General features: G+C 30.8%; 1 protein-coding gene across 1 annotated transcript; it reads right to left on the bottom strand.

Annotated features, from left to right (window-relative positions):
- Positions 1 to 520: 520 nt before the first annotated feature.
- Positions 521 to 17,484, bottom strand: TTC25 (Tetratricopeptide repeat protein 25). Its single transcript, XM_051218240.1, has 10 exons — positions 17,312 to 17,484; positions 17,146 to 17,277; positions 16,954 to 17,107; positions 15,710 to 15,771; positions 13,266 to 13,449; positions 12,188 to 12,412; positions 10,384 to 10,678; positions 8,795 to 9,053; positions 6,467 to 6,587; positions 521 to 1,009 (listed from the first exon to the last, which is right to left on the bottom strand). The coding sequence occupies exons 1-10, from the start codon at positions 17,435 to 17,437 to the stop codon at positions 942 to 944; spliced, it is 1,626 nt and encodes a 541-aa protein (XP_051074084.1). The 5' UTR covers positions 17,438 to 17,484; the 3' UTR covers positions 521 to 941.
- Positions 17,485 to 17,765: the final 281 nt, after the last annotated feature.

Here is a 17,765-nt window from a genome sequence, read left to right on the forward strand (position 1 = left end):
TGACATAAAATGTTCTATTAATAACTAATTTGAGTCTTTGTTTCAACATGAGACCATTCGATTCACCTCTAAATGATAGGGTAATACAGCCGACATTTCTACTTTTTATATATGTCTTAACAAGTATATGTGTCATAAGATTGTTGTAAATATATTGTGCAAATATATCACATAATTCTGATAACCTTCATTTTCCCATTGCATTATCCAAATTTATCAAAGGGATTGACTGTTTTAAATATAAAATTTGCTAATAAGTTTCGGCTAACATTTCAATGGTCCATTGCCCTTTACGTATGCATCAACATAAATTACATAAAGTAGCAAGATGTATTGAACAAAGATATATTCATTTCAAAACATCATTCATGTAAATTGTGTCATATGTTTATCAAACAACTTTTTTACCCATAAAACCTGGGATCCTTAATTTTATTTTGATTACTGATATGATCACAACACAAAACGCTACATTCTTTCCTACTTTCAGTATATTTTTCTAAATGATATGTGTTGTAATTGAAATTAACTAAAAATTTTAAATACGATATTTCTATTGAGTATATCATGACTACTAACTAACGTCTTATCAATCTATGTTAACATTAATCATCATAAACCGGTGAAAAATGAACAACAACAACAACAAAAGAATAAAAATCTATCTATTGCACACATAACAAAAGAAGAGACAGAATGCATAAACTACAAATTGTATTAAATCGTTGTTTAAATAATAAACTTGATTTCTTCTTACATTTTTTGAAAACAGAAACAAAACAAAAAAAGAGAAGCAGTAAAGATTTGTAACCATAATCAAAATACAACCTTTTTATCATGATTATAAGGAAAAATATATAATTAGTAACGAGAAGACCTAGACTTTTGAATTCATTTTATGATGAAAACATATTGTTCGTGCATAACAGTAGATATAATGATTATTCTTCTGTAGATTGAATATTCGTTTGATAAGGTGATTGATTTTTACTTCGTGAAATTAGTGAATCTATTTGTTAAAAAAAGAGAAAAAAAATGTATTTTGATATTTATTAAAATACTGTACAAAATTACTTGATTGTCTTAAAACCTATAACAGTTTTTATTATCTATGAATTTACGACGAGATTAAAATTTATGAAAGACTTTTGAATGAATCTTAAGTGATTTCGAGCCTTGAGCAAATAGCTTCAATATTGTTAGTGTGAATTCCGGTTGAAGGGTCAACGAAATGGCGCTTGTGGATAACGAAATGAAGTAGGCATCTGTATGCTCTCCAATCATCTGTATATATTATAGTGCCTGGCTGAACATATTCCCGTATAATTGGTATTATCGTCGTTGCCTGTCGGTTTCCTACCCGTTGGAGGGATCCCTTTTTGGATGACCTGTCGTATATTCCAAGGATCTGTGAGGTATATTTGTGGAAATGCTACTTACCCAGTCTTCTTTAATATTACATTCGTTGTTGAATTTTCGTTTTCTAATTATTGTTTCGTCTATTTCAACGATTCTCCCGACTCCTCCAAACGACTGGTGTAAGCCTGTCCTTTTTATTGCATATATATCTCGACAACAAACATACCATTGTACTGCCGAACATTCGATAACATCTGTAAAGGTTGCAGCTAGTGTGACTGGTGCTTTTACTATCCAATTTGTATTAGTTATCATGATTTGCCTTAGTTTCAATCTGGATCGAGAGAAAAAAGTTCCAACATAAATAACATCAAAAGACAACTTTGTCACGGTAGTCTGCGCACGGTACAGAAGTCATTTCATTACCGCTGTCACAAATAAATCAGACTTATTGGTAGTCCCATTTATTGTAGCCGCTCAATGATCACGTCTTCTCTAAAATCCGCTGTAAATCGCTCAAACGCTTCTGATTGGCTCGTTCATAAATTATAGTCTCGCTGAATTTACATTCTGTGAGTATTGAAAGCCAATATATTGGGAACCATTATTTTGGTTATTTGTATATACGTCTAATAAGTATAGTTCTATAGTTTTTCAAGAAGTGATGTTCGTATGAAATAGACGTAAAATTAATATAAATCACTAAATTACACTAACCGTTTTGAAATTCCCCATATATACTAATCACAAATTGATTGAATTAATCACAAAAACAAAATGCAAACTCTTAATAGAGCTATTAATTACATTAAGTTTATTATACAATTAGTTAGATCGTTATATTCAATTCAGATTCTGACACAAATTTATTTCGACCCAAATTGTTATACTTTAATTTTAGTACAGCGAAATGAAGAGAGGCGAAAACAAGATTTGGTAAAACCAGTGGTAGACTACACAAAAAACAATCACTGATAACGTAAAAAAGTATCAAACTAGACAAACTGTTTACATAAACCAATGATGCTTTTGGTTCAAATGATCAGATATCCTATTTCAAAATATTTACAATTATTCCTATATAAAACTCATGGTTTTTTTAATACATAAACTCAGCGACAGCAATACGCTGTTATTTAATATAGTTAGTTATGTAAACACTTACTACAACGAATGAACTGTGAGTGACTATTCATTTCCTATCTTTTTCAAAATTTCATAATTTATAGGAAAAAAAGCCAAAATGTTAAACAGAGATGTCACTTGGAGTAAAGAATAAATTCATTATCTAAAATATACTTCAATTTGAAATACTCATTCAAGAGTTCATAATGAAAATATTTTTAACTCAATTAAACTAGATGTGAGAATAATTTTTGAAATAGTCTATGCAAATTACCCAAGTTTTACGACCGTAAACCTAAAATTTGAGTCATAACCAGTCTTTTACCAACTACATTGATTAACTTTGAGTAGTAACCAATATAGCATTTCAGAATGTGTTACTGAAAAAAACGGGTCTTAATTCTACGCAAAATTATCGTCTTCAGACGATGGATATACGCTGGGAATAAGTGTCGACTAGCACAGAACCGACAACTAGATTATTTTATTGACTGGATCTAATCGCGTAACATTTCATCGGTTGTTTCAAATTTTAGCTAATTACACATCTACGATACAGATTATTGTTTTCTAAAACATTATTTACACTTTCTGAACTATGTTAAATGTTGGTTATATTTCAATGATTCGGACTTGAAATCAGATCAAGTCAATTAGTCATCCGGAATAACTTTCAAAATGGTAAAGGCTAGAAAACAAAGCAATGACATAGAATATGCTACTTCGAAATGGCACAATATTTTGTCAGATTTCTGTAAAAAAATAAAAATAATCTCAGTCACTTGATGATCATTTTTGAGTAAGCTGATACATAATCTCATAATCAACTATTATATTCATTTACTGTAGCTAAACAATGAGAGGAAATCAAAAGTTGGAAAATGAAACTTTTACGAAATTAGTCACGAGTAATTGGAGTTAAAACATTAAAAAAAGATGATAAAATATTTCCGTTGGTATTAGCTTCAATCCGTTTTAACCAAATTTGCCAATCTCCAATCTCTGTGTTTCATTGACAATTTGAAACAATTAATTTTTAAATCAAATCAACAACAATATCGGAAATAATTATGAAATTGTTTCCTCTTCTTAACACTTAATAATATTTGATGCATGTATTGTTGGTAAACAAAACACATGAATCATATTATCGAACTGTAAAACTGAGTAAATGTGGAAACACTAGTCATCTGACAGTATGCAAACGAATACGTATACTGCGTAAGTTATTATATAACTTAATATTTCAAAATGATAGTTACCTACGTGAAGACATAGAAATTTATTTGTCTGATGATTTTATATAAAGCTTGAATATTTCCTACTGTTTATCTCAACTGAAAAATATTATTATTATGACAGATTATGACAATTTTCGGATGACTGATAACCAGCGTCATCACAACTTTAGTTTTTTTCGTAACATCATTTAATTACTTGTAAGTAAGCAAAATATGCAGTCAAAATTACAGAGTTTTACAAGTCGGAGACAGTAAAAATATTTATGAGGTCAAGTGACAAAATCATGGGTTTATTGATTAGTAATTGATTTGATTTGAGATGATAAAACTGAAAAGAATGTTGAAAAGAGCACACTTCAGTCTATATTACCTGATTTTTGTAAATAAGTGTAAATATTCTAGATATTAGAGTTATTTTGAGTTGACTAATTGTTGAATAAATTCACTTGATGTTGTTTACTTGAATCTTCCCATTGATGTTTAGAACTGAAATCTTAAACTTCACTCAATCGCACAAGCAAATGGCTATCAGGACTCAATAGCTAAGTGGATAACATGATGGCGTCTGAAGCGAACGGCAATGGGTTCGAGTCCCATAGTGAACGTCAACTCTGAGATACAGGTACACCCAGCTAACGAGCCCCAAATAGGACGAAACGCGCGTCCTGGATCCCACTGCCAGCCATTTTCCATCTCTGCCTATAATTGTTGAGTATTTTTGTAACAACAGTATTTTCACGGTAAGAAAGCATGAGAAATACACATCAAATTAGTAACACGTAATGGGTGTCAGAAATCCTACCAACTACGAGTGGGTATGTGATGTGAGGAGATTTCAAAATGTAGAAAATAAAGCATTACAATATTTACAATTCTATATTTGTGGATAAGGAAATAATAAACAAACAAACACTAATGAATTTATCAACTAGATATTTCCTTAGCATAACTAAGCACAGCATATTCATCTTCATGCTCACTTTCATGTTCACTCTTCATTATTATACATCTTAGATTGTGTAAAATGCAAGAGAAACGTGATTATTCAAATTATTGTATTTGGAAATAATGGAATTTATTGGAAACGTTATATTTGGAAGATAATCGTTGGGTAATTGAGAAGACAATAGAAGGAATAGGTAATTAGTCTTCTAAAATAATGTTTATGGAATAAATTTTCGTATATAAAACTTTATACCGTTAAACAAACGTGGGTTAATACTTCATACTGTACAGTATTGCACTTAGAAGTTAATCAAAATGAGACTAACTTAATAACATATTTTTTTCTTGATTTCCAACATAATCCAACCAGTTGACGATTAATTCATTTCTTCTAAACAATAAAATTATTGAATTGATATTTTAAAATGTATTAAGTCAGCAAACTTTTCAAATGCTGTTATATTCAACTTCCATCTTTGACACTCTATTTACCGATGTTTGATTGTAATACATTTTCATACAACATTGAACTGATACCCTGAATGTTATTAGTTTTCATGTGATTTATAACAGTAATCTCTATCAACATTGATTGTTAAATAATATCAGACAGAAAAGTTTCAAAACATAACTTGATACAGTTAATCAAATTCATTTTTCTTCATTTGTTCACTTCATATTGTAATTTTAAAATAAAAAATTCCTATCAGATGGGTTTTTGTGCGTATTATGGTAATTTCAATGGTTGAGATCATGAATCAATTGAAGCTTGACCACCATGGAAAACCTAGGTTCGAATCTTGCGAGGTGAAACTGTGGATGCGTACTGCTGTGGAGTCCCATAATAGGACGAAACGGCCGTCCAGTGATTCAAGGTTTTCCATAGTGGTCTAGCTTCAATTAACTCATGATCTCAACCGTTGAAAAAAACTCCGTCAAGAAAAGTGTCACTGCGAATTGACGATATTTTTCTTATCAGACATATTTCTCAGTTAGTATGAAGCTTTATTCGTGAATAATCTCAATCAAATATGTAATTTCACTGCACGAATGTAATTTTTTTCATTTTTTTTTAATACCAAGAATGACTAGTCAACAGATTAAAAGATGTGGGACTAGAAATATTATCGTTAATTGAATATTTTGAAGAAGTAATCATAACATCCTATTCATTTTATACTCATCTAATTATGTATTGAAATCATTCTTTATGGAATGTGATTGATACACTGTTATAAAAAGGTGAGCATAATAATTATTTTGTCATCCTTGAGTGTTTATCAAAGAAGCACGAATTAGTATTTGCTTTTCATAAGTAAGTACTTAAATTGTATTTTAGATATGTTCATAAACTTAGTAGACTAACGAGTTGTCCGAAATTTTAAAACCCATTTGGTTGAGATTCGTGAACTGATTTCATAAGTAGAAGTATCGTTTTGACTGATTCAGTAGTATTTAGTGTTGTATTAATTTGGTTGAATTATCATGACACATATCTGGTTAAGATCAATTGGAGGGTAATTTACTAAAATTTGAAGAATAATTTAAACTACTGGGTACAAATTACCTACTTATTAGAAAACGAAGTAATTTTCTAACTAATCCTTGATAAATCAGGGTTAATTTTACTTATCATTAAATTACTTTAACATTGTAAAACAAAAGCAGCTGTTTTAAAATTTTAATATATACATGAATAAGAAAACTAGGACAAGATATTCGTGGGAAATTTAGTCATGAAAATGTATTGTGTATATGTTTAAAATTATTAAAAATAAGTGAGATAATACTCTCACCTTCTGATCGAACATTATCCTCTGTATCCGTTAATGCGTATGTATCCATTTCTCGATCGGTACTTTGTAATTCATCGATTACTTCTAATATTGCTTTCTCAGCATCATGAGCTTCAAGTTTCTTTTAAATGACATGATAAATGAAAGAAAAGATTTTAACTCCTATTCGTTGATTGTGGCTGGATTTATCTTTTAAACAAATATTCTAGTGTAGTGGGACATCTTTGAGACATTTCCTATACTTTCTTTTTAAGTTGTTCTGATAATTGATATTAGGCCGATTCCCCAACGGTGTACACATTTCAGAATACAATACATACTAACGACTTCACTTTATTTTCGCACAGCTGAGGTCAAATAACCACCAATCAGACGATTCAACTATGAATATATATATTCGTTTTAGGTAGTAAGAGGAGTATATGTGTGAGGTATAACACCTGTCCTGTCGTACATGATTATAGAAGCCTGGGACTAGTAGTGTTAAGATATTGGTAAAATATTAACTATGTAAGCGGGACCGTGTTTAATTTGAGGGATCAATAAGTTTATTCGTATATGAGGAGCTATAGGGTCTAGAAACTAACATTTTTACAAAAGCTTTTATCATGATTGTAACTCAAGCAATATGTAACCATAAAAAACAAACAGACGATAAATGTAAATCAGAAATTTATGATCACAAAAGGACTTAAAACAGTCAGGGAAACATTGAACATCTGTTTCATCGTATTATAAGATTCTTCAGTATTGCCCACTTCCATGAACAGTGGGGGTCAATGATGTTAGAAGTGAAGTAAGTGTTACCAATGAAAATGAATGATGGTCACAGAAAATCACTAACCTACTGAAGTCAGAAATGTAAACCATTGTATGACAGCTCAGTGGTTTAAATTCCGAGAGCTATCAGAGAGATCTGAAAGTTATGAATTCGATCCTTAATGGGGTTGTGGACGTGCACTTCCGTAGTGTTCCATATTGGAAAGGAAAAGATAAACAGTGCTTCCAGATTCTCAATAGTTGTTTAATCGAATTTAGTCAGTCAGATGAAATTTGAAATTCAACAATTTCTACGACGCCCTTTAGGAAAGATGAACCACATATACACCTGATTCAGAACCGAGAAATACAGCACATAGTTTATTCATGATAACTACCTTTACAATTCATGTATAATTTAGTGAGAAAGGTTACGAGCTGAAGTACATTTAGGTAAAAACAAGTAGCATCTCAGGTTCAAGGTTTTATTATTAAAACTTTTTACTACTGATACTAATTTGAATAATGAACCAAAATCCCTAAATCTGAGTTTTTTATTTGATATCGTAAATCAGCGAAAATTAAACAAACTTTTAAAACTAGATGTAATCTCTGTTAAATACAGTCGCTATCTCCATTCAGTACTGTGATCACATACACTAATTTTAAATCATACAAACTAGATGTAAACTATTCTACGAAAGTAGATAGCATATACCAATAATTTAGAAAGATGGTCATGGATGTCATTCTTGAACTGTTATTAATATTTAACATTTCAAATTTACTGACAGCTTTATTAAATAATAATAAATAGACAAAAACAGGTTGGCTTACAGTTCAGTGAAATTTGGGCATGATTAATTAATTTTCTAAACTGTTCGGAACGTAAGACAGTAAGTTTTGTAAATACTACAGACAAACTGTGAGTATTAATGTGAAGAATAATATATATAACTAATAATAACGTCTTTTAATGGTGGTTTAAACAGAACAGGATAGGAAATCTGTAATCTTTTTTCATTTAAAATGAATCACATTAGAAATCCATTTTGTTCAATTAAATACAGATATCTTTTCAAAGAGTTTACATTAGGTTTGTAAGATTTGATCTACTCCTTAACTTATTTAGTTTTTAAATTAGTTATTCCATAAGTGAGCAATGATTTTCCAAATTGATTTGTCCAACAAAATATAAAGACCTTGAAAACAATGAAACTGATTTCAGTTCTTCTGATTAATTTTTATGGAACCCATTCAAACAGAATAAGTTTAGGTAAGGGACAATAGTAATACATGATTGACTGACTTGTAGATTGATATAGTGAAGTTTTAACATACAACATAACAGTCGAATATTGAATGCTCATTATTAAATAGGCATAATAAATGGTCATTAGGCTACTGTTACACACAACTATAATCTTTATTACTATTCAATAATTGGACATATAGATTTAATTACATAAAATGATATGCGTTTTAATATTGAAATATATTGAATTTATGCGTATATATATATATATATATATATATATATATATATATATATATATATTATTTACCAACCTTGGCTAATTCATAAGCTGTAGTAAAAGCTGTTTGAGCATCAAGACGTTTTTTCAATTGTAAATTTGATTGTCCAATCAAAACATTGATATTTAATTGCCATAGTTTATCATTCATTGAACATGCTATATCTAATCCTTTTTCACCATATTCGAATGATTTATTTGGTTTTTGTAATTCTAAATAACATCGACCTAATTCATAACAAAGCCATATTACATCTAATTCATCTGTACATTTTTCAAGTTTTTCTTCCCATCTGTTAACAAAAATAATAATGTTAAGAATCTAAGTACGAGTTTCAATTTGTTATGTCACGTGTGTATGTGAGGAAAAGCTTCAACGCTTACACAGAAAACGGCAACCTTCACCAAAAGTTTGGACTATTTTAATGTAACATTTTTATTTGTGGTGTTTGTTTGGTTGATCAGTTATAACAAGGCAATGTATTTTTTAAAAAATGACGAATTGAGTTCCGATATTAGTGAGATCATTTGATCAGTTACTTTAAACTTGATCGGTTTACTTCGTAAGAATATATCCAGTTATATTTACCTAAATTACCAAGGAAGTTGAAGCGGTGTGCTTTTACAAATAATACATTTAATTGGTTTTATGCATTCCACTAATAGGTATGTTCATTCATGATTTTAGCCAAGTGTCAATTAGATGACGCTAGACTGGTTTAATAGAATGAATAAATATCAGACACAATTTGCCTGGTCAATTGCTAATGATGAAAACTATTTTGCTGCACGAACATTTCCCATCACTTTGTGGTACACTATTATTATAGCATTATACTTCAGAGTTGTTTCCAGTATTTACATTGATCACTGAGTATTAAAAAATCTCGCACTTGTTAGATACTTTGTGGTGCTGAACAAATGTTATCGGTCACGTTGTCAAATGACCACTGGTCTAAATAACAAGACAGCGTGCTATATATTTGGATGCAAACGGGTTCTACGAAACTGATGGGAAGTTCTGCTTTAATATTATTTCATATTGGTCAGAATTTTGAGAAAACTAGTGGTATCTGTGTTGCGATTTAAATCATAAATACTTTCCAGTAGGACTGAGATATTTCCACTGACCGACAATTACGTAGTAATTGGCGTCTGTTTGGTCTTTTGTACATGTCGAATTCAAATACGTTTGATATGCTTCAGTATATTCCTTATTATATCGTATGAAGCATATAAATTTTTAACCTCAATAATTTCAAATTTTTGCACTCATTTGTCATCACGTAAGTAGAACTAGGTACTATTAAATAAAAGGCAGACTGACATCTGGCAACAACAAAGAGTATATTCGAGGAAATTTATGTCTTGAAGTTTCAAAATAGCTTGTAGTCAACATTTATTTGATTACCTAAAAGTGTTAGTTCAATGTTACTTTCTTATCGAATAATTTTTACTCATACATAGATTCTCAAAATATGTCTTTTACAGGAGATTTCACACTTTAAGGATTTAAATTCTTTTGAAAAAGATGTTTGTTCAAATTGGTTTTTATTATGAATAAACACGTTTACGTTAATCTTAAGTAAACAAACAGAAATTATCTTTTTATATTCAACATACATTTTAATAGCTGAATCGTAATCTCCTTTTTTCGCATATACACGTCCCATATTATCCATTGAATGGGAAATAACCTCTGATAAATTATTTTCTTGTCCAAGGTCATATGCAGCTTGATGAGCTCCCAATGATTCGGTATAATTTCCTAATTCTAAATTGGACAACCCAAGCATTGAATAAATATTTGCCAAAATTTCATAATAATTTGAGACCTGTGATGAATCCCATGTTTTAACCTCGTGAAGTAAATTCTCGGCATGTTTCACTGCTAATTCATGTTGATGCGCCCGTTGCACTGGATATTAAGTTCATTAAAAACAGATTAACGTATAACATAATCATTGAAACTCATATTTTTACAATACGTTTCACAACTATAATACCTTTCATTTGGAAATTATTTGGAATCGTTTCTTCATTTATTTGCCACGGGGTGCACAAACAAAAACAATTCAGAGAAGAGTTTCCTTTCTGAGAATTTCACTCTTAAAGCAACTACATTCAAATATTGACTGTGTAGGGCAACGATTAGTGCAATAACCAATGACCCTGGGTTTAACACTTTCATAATAAATCGATTTCATGATGAATATTTTCTTGATACATTTATGTTGTCGCTATACTTGTTGCATCTTTCGTCAATAAAATGCTGATAATTATCATGTAAAAGAATTCATAGGGCTATTTAAAAAGTTACATAAGTTTGTTATATATGGTGATAAATAATCGGCTAGAACCTTTATACTGACTGAGTTACCTCCCGTGAATGAGTCCCACTTGGTTTGATTTTTATTTTATTACGCTTAACCAGTAACTTTTTATGCATCGGAAATTTTTATTAAAATTTGCTATCTCCAAGGCCAGAAAATTGTGATAGCTCATAATAGGGTTAGCAACTGTGTCACATTTTCATGGCCTTCGGTTTAAAAAAAAACGCATAAGTAGCTAAATACGTTACAATTAAAGACAAGAACCTCTAAAAGACATTGAGTGATGATAGCCTTGTATCATGTATTAATTAAAGTCGGTTGATTTTTTATCATTTAATGATGCTAGATGGCACTGGAACTTTTTCAAAATCTGTCAGTCTTTATGGATGCTTAAATTATATTAAGCAATCCGAAACTCACGTGAAAACATAAAACTTCATAACAGAAAGTGAGGATTCCAAATGTTTTACAGAACAAATTTAGACCAATTTCTCTGGTTGCTTTAATGTCCGAATTGTGATTCACATAGAATAGCTGAATATACAGAATTTATCCATGAATAGTGTTTAATTGGTAAATACTTTTCGAAATTTATTGCTTTAGAGTATTGTAGGTGCACTTAACGTTTCATTAGTTTTATTACTTCAGTTCATAAACGACTGATGAGATATCAATATTCATACAAAGCATTTATTGTGCATTATTGCGAATTGTTGTGAACGATTTATAATTGTTATTCAAAACAGTATGTTCATAAGCATCCCAAACTGTTTCAGTTCATGAATATTAAATATATAACAGAGTTAGGACATATAGATTCATATTATTTATGAATTCCTACGTATTTAGAAGTCTCTGTCAATCAGTTTCACTATAAGATAGGGATTACAAATATCAAACGTTATATGTGCTCTGTAAAACTGAAGTTGATGAAGGTACACTTTTGTTTTACTTACCTAAAAATCCATCTCATATCTTAGAATATCATTTGAGCTTGAAACATCGCTAATAGCATTCTACTAGCAACCTTTTGTAGTAAAATAACTATTTTTCACAGGGAAATATTTTAGTTTTAAGAAATTATTAGGACTTACACTTATCAATATGATGCAGTCTATTCAATACTTTATTAATTTCAGGGCAGCGTTGTTTTTTAGTAAGCTGAGGTTTTATCAAGGGTTTCAATCTTCCAGCTTTCATTCGAGCATAAACAGGTTTTTCTTGATGCCAAAATTTAGATCGTTCATCCAAATAAGTAATACCGTTACGTGCTAGATTACGTACTTCTTCAGAATATGTAGTCTTCCATTTTTGTTCAGCTAAACAATGTAATATTTGTTGTGAAATACTTGTTTTATTCGATTTAACGAAGTAGATGTAGATGAACTGGTGGTTAAATGTCATTAAACATGTTAGAAATTTATTAGACCATATTGAAAATGAGAATAAATGAATAATACACTGTCTACGGAAACTATACTATTTAATGATTCCATAATATAATAATATAAGGCATCAATCTAAATAGTTTAAAAGTGATGGAAAGCTTAGGTAATTCAATATCTGGTGGCTTGGAAGGGATTCGGATGTAAATAATAACCTTTCTGCTCAACAATGGGTCAATCTGTCATAGATAATATAAAACGTGATGACGATGGCTAGTGGTTCAATTTACCTCAGTTGGCACCATCACAACAGGAAAGTAAATTATTATGTAAATATAAGCGAAGTGAATATTGGTCAAAATAGAAAATCGACATAAGTACAGTTCAAAACGGATAAGATCGTCGGATATAAAATATGATACCCAACCCAGTATTTACAAATAGATGTAATGATGCATGTAAGACATTGTGACTGAATCATGGACATGTTGCCTAGCATCTTTAACCATAACTCACGATAATCCAGCGAGTCCCGAGTCGGAAATCTACAACTACCCAAAGGATGGTAACTCTATGAGTTGATGCATTTTTTTGAGCTATTTGACTTAATCTTCTCTCATTTCCCTTGCTTCCCAGTCAGAATTACGAATAAAGATAAGAAAGGGTTATGTTTGCGAATTATATGTCCCAACAAGCATGAAATTAAGCATCAGCTTAGGAATAATCATGTGTTAAAAATCAACACATTATGTACACGCTATACAATGAAATGAATAAATTTGCTTACACTCTTGCTTTAACAACTCTTCCAGGTATTCATGATCTGTATATAATGGACCAAACATGATTTTAGACATATTTTTCGGGATCAAATTAATAGGAATATTCTGATTATCTTGATCACCGTCTCCAGTAGAAGGGTCACCAGTTACTTTTTTGGACTTTTGAGTTATTTGACGTGACTTAGCTTTCTAAAAAATTTTAAACAAAAGACATTTGAGTTATTGGTTACTTCCTCCATGAAGCGAAATAAGAAAAGTAAGTGGTATCTTTGTGAATAAGATGTTTGATATATACCATAAACAGATTGAACAGTCCTCGCCAATGTCAGTAACAGAAATAATCCTTCCTTTCTTTTAATAAAGGTTTGGAGAACTTTTTTAAAAACCTTTTGTAATTAGCCTTTAAGTTAACCAAAGGAAACCTGATTTTATATGATTGTCTTGGGCTCCCTTAGCAGTAAGTTGTATGTGTATGGTTCCATTTTTGATAAGCCACTAGTTTATATCTAAATTAGTAGGACCAGAGACATATTCAAATGTGATTTAGAGTACAAACAAAGAAAAGAAGTTATAGTTCCAAATGGTTGAATGAATGCAATAAGACGATCCCTAATTACTGAAATGTGGAATACCAAAACTCTGCAATAAAATAAGAACTACTCACAAGTAGCATAGTCTAATAATACAGAAATTCTGTAAAACGAAAATTACAAAACGAAAACTATACAAATGGAAATAATAATAAGAGACCGATAGTTCAGTAATAGTAGTTATTTATGCCAATTTATCACAACAAATTGTCATACCGCATCAGTGCGTTCCGGTGGAATTAACAAAATTAATAGCTAAGGAACCAAATAAATATACTGTAGCAGATTCATGTTGGAAATCAACTACGATTTTACTAGTGATTTCTTATTGGTCAAAGTCAGACAACACTAGAAAAACACACAAAGTTTTCCGGGAGACATGATTTACTAAGTAAACCAGACTGCGACTTAAGTAATTTATTCTACAGCTCATGGATGTACAACAGAGTAATGCATCTAGACATGAATCCTTAGGTTATACAATATAGGTGCAACTAATAATAGTAAAACATAATTCAGCCAATTTACGAAGCAGAAGTTCATAGGATAGGATTCAAGCTACATTTCTTTCGAGTATAAGGGGTAGTGTTATGACCAAACTTTCTAAAGTGAAGTTGTCAGAAGAAATCTTGAAATTACGATTTAGTGAATAAATGTTAAGACGCTTAATAGTAAAGCCAAATTTAACTACAGTAGGAACGACAGCTGGAAGTTTCAAACCGCCTATCTTAGCAAGGAAAATATGGATGGATGGAAAAGGATGCATCAAGTAAAAACTGATGAATAACTCGAAGACTCATTGAAAATCGAGTTACCGGTTAAACTTTTATGCTGAAGATACCGAAATAAAGGAAGAGCATTTTTAAATAACATTTACAAATCGGTTGAGCATTTATACTAACTATATCAATAGAGTTGAACGATTATCATGCAACTGAGAATACTGACCAAATATTTACAATAGCGCAAACAAAATAATTATGAGTTAGTTACAGACAGAGTAAACTACCATGCAACAACATAAAAAAGACTAAAGATCAAATGACAATCTACACAAAAATCTAAATTTCAATGTTTTACTTGAGCCTTTTCTTCCTATAATGAAGAATAAAGATATGTATGGTCTAACAAATACTAAAGAATAAAAAAGATTATCATTAAAGTACTATTTCATATTAATTTATTAATTTGATTGCATTATAACGAAACAAAATTCTGATTTTGATTGTCATGTTCACCTAACGCACTGAGAATTAAATATTGAGGACATAAAGATTGTCATTTTGCAGTAAATTTGGAGTTTAATATTAATGTTTCTCATTACATTTTTTTAAGTTTTCTTGTTTTAATTTGTATATACACTTTTAAGGTAGATTTAGTAATCGCTCAAGTGATCACCGCCGATAATACTCCTCGCTGGAAAATGCAGAGCAAAATTAATCTTGGATACGGATCAAATTAGTTATACTTCAACGAATTTCAAATATTGGTTTCTATCGGATTTACATTTTATTTTTATTGGGTAAAAATCTCAGCCACTGCTAATAATGCTTCCAGCTTGCAAACTCAGTAGATAGCTGACTGCATATCTTCAGGCAATCAACTGTTTGACACATATTTTTCGATCTGTGTTTGTTTTTTATATTTTAATTACTGGAGTTTTTAATAGTTTAACTTTCACTTTGCAGGATATAGTTAAAAGTTTCGAACTAAGTGATAGTATCTACAACTTAATATACCATTAGATCAGTTTTAAAACAGGTGTATACTTTGCAGTTGGATTTATTTCTTGTATTCATAGTGCACAAGTATTTGAATAGACAATAAAGAAATACGAAGTAATTTGTACGAAAACTTACACCATCCATTTGTTTGACAAATCCTTTTGCACCTGCACTACCGATTTTAATTTTCTTATGACCTGCAATAAACAAAAAGAAAGGAAAGCCTGGGCGACATATTTAGAGAGCGTTGTACTTTAATCTTTCTTAAAGCAAAAATGAGTATTATCTTTCTTACTTTCCATCCAAGAAACTATATAGTTGGTTAAAACTACTAGGAGGGTGATCTTAGATTTACTGATAGTGTATCGAATGTAAAAAAAACTCAGAGGTTAAAGACTTCTTTTTCATTCAAAGTGATTTCAAATGTGATTTTGTGTCTTATACGTTTATTTGTCAACAGATAGTTTCAAAAAGTACAATTTATTATTCATTTGATCAAATATCAACCAAATGTGTTCTTAGTATAACTCTATAAACGCTTATAGTGCACATCAATAGAACAAAACATCCAGACTTCTGATTTAAATGATACATCAACCAACGGTTAGACCTTTCACATTAACACTAAATATGTGCTTAAGAAGAAAAAGGTCTACCTACGTCCCACATTCTACGTTGTTTCAATTTAGTCAAAATACTAATAACAACTGTGTATAAAAGTTTATTGAACAGTATGTTATTATTTGTAAATGATTATAAAAGTATTCGTCGAAGTTTGAAAAACGCTCGACAGAAATTACTGGCCAACTATACAAAAAATTCTAGGTGCAATTTTCTGACCAAATACTCGGTCAACGAGATTATTTGAAATGTGGATCTAACACTTTCTCTTACACCTGGCATTGCAAAATTCTACTTACATGATCTTCCTTTTCAGTGTCCTTCAAAAACTTTGAACTGTCTTCAAGCAAAAATATCATCCTAAAGAGGGTGAAACACTCTATGGACACCATAATGGCGAAAACTTAGAACATTTTTTCTCTAAAAAACAGATACCAATCAACAACTAGTGATGAACTCATATTTTCTCAAGGTTTCTGATCATAGCTCACTGTGTATCTTAAGTTAGAAAAAGTCTTTATCATACAAATTCGATGGATATAGAGTAATATACTTTTGAAACACTTGTGATAATATTGAAGTCCAGCCCATATGACAAAAATGATATTAGTCTGATTGTTTTACAAAAACTGAAATACTTATGGATGCCACTCCTCAGACAAAGCGAATGCTCCGATCGAACAAACCAGAATTGTATAGCAAACTTTTGAATTTTTTTATGATTACAAATGGAATTGTAGAATAACTTTCTAATTTACCTGTCAGAGAGTTTTCTATAGCTTCTTCAGACTTCTGAATCCCAAGTCGAAACATTTGTAATTCCGGTCTTTGTTGTTGTCCACGATGAAAGTACACAAGGGCATGTTCGAAATCTCCTTTATTGTAGAGAATCTGTCCCTTCAAATAAAGAGCCTAAACTATTGATAATCTCGAAAATTTCGAGTAGGCACCTTATAATAATTCGAATCCTCCACAAGTGCAGCATCCGCATCACTTAAAGCCCTGGTCAGATTTCCAAGTGCTAGGTAACATGAAGATCTTCTAAGAAGACAATGTCTATCATTTTCTTTTCTATCCAAGGCCTATGTTGAAAATAATGACGCCTCTTTCATATACCTGATCGTAAGCCATAATTGCCTTAAGGTACTTTTTCTTCATTAAAAATGCATCGCCCTCGGATCTGTAGACTTCAAAAGGGCATTTTGGTGCCTTATTTCTCTCTTCAGAAGAACTCCTAGACATCTTGAATTTTGAAAGTTGGTTTAAAGGTCTCTACGACGACAATAAACTTTTAATCCGAAAAACAAACCACAAGGTCAGAGGGAGACTTGATATGACTCACCTTACAAAAGGACTGTAAAACACCTGATGGCGAATATTTTTCTTAAAAACAGAGAATATATCCAACAATAATTCGCGCTGCCCCTCTGAAAAGTATCTGAAAGTTTTCAGTCTTCAGTAATAAGGATAGTAGGTTGGTGAACCTGTATTAATCCTGACACATTGCTTTCCAGTGAATGTCCAGCTTCTTCTTGAAGGTATTCACTGATAGGGCTGATACCACTTGTTC

The sequence above is a fragment of the Schistosoma haematobium genome, chromosome 1 (genome assembly GCF_000699445.3).
Source record: "Schistosoma haematobium chromosome 1, whole genome shotgun sequence".
NCBI classification, from domain to species: Eukaryota; Metazoa; Platyhelminthes; class Trematoda; order Strigeidida; family Schistosomatidae; genus Schistosoma; species Schistosoma haematobium.

What these genes read in the sequence shown, in the direction of transcription:
- TTC25 (XM_051218240.1), bottom strand. Translation starts at nt 17,437, where the DNA reads ATGTCTAGGAGTTCTTCTGAAGAGAGAAATAAGGCACCAAAATGCCCT. An exon ending in CAATTATGGCTTACGATCAG is followed by an intron (nt 17,278 to 17,311) that starts GTATATGAAAGA and finishes TTTTCAACATAG; the next exon opens with GCCTTGGATAGAAAAGAAAA. An exon ending in TATAGAAAACTCTCTGACAG is followed by an intron (nt 15,772 to 16,953) that starts GTAAATTAGAAA and finishes TGTTTATTGCAG; the next exon opens with GTCATAAGAAAATTAAAATC.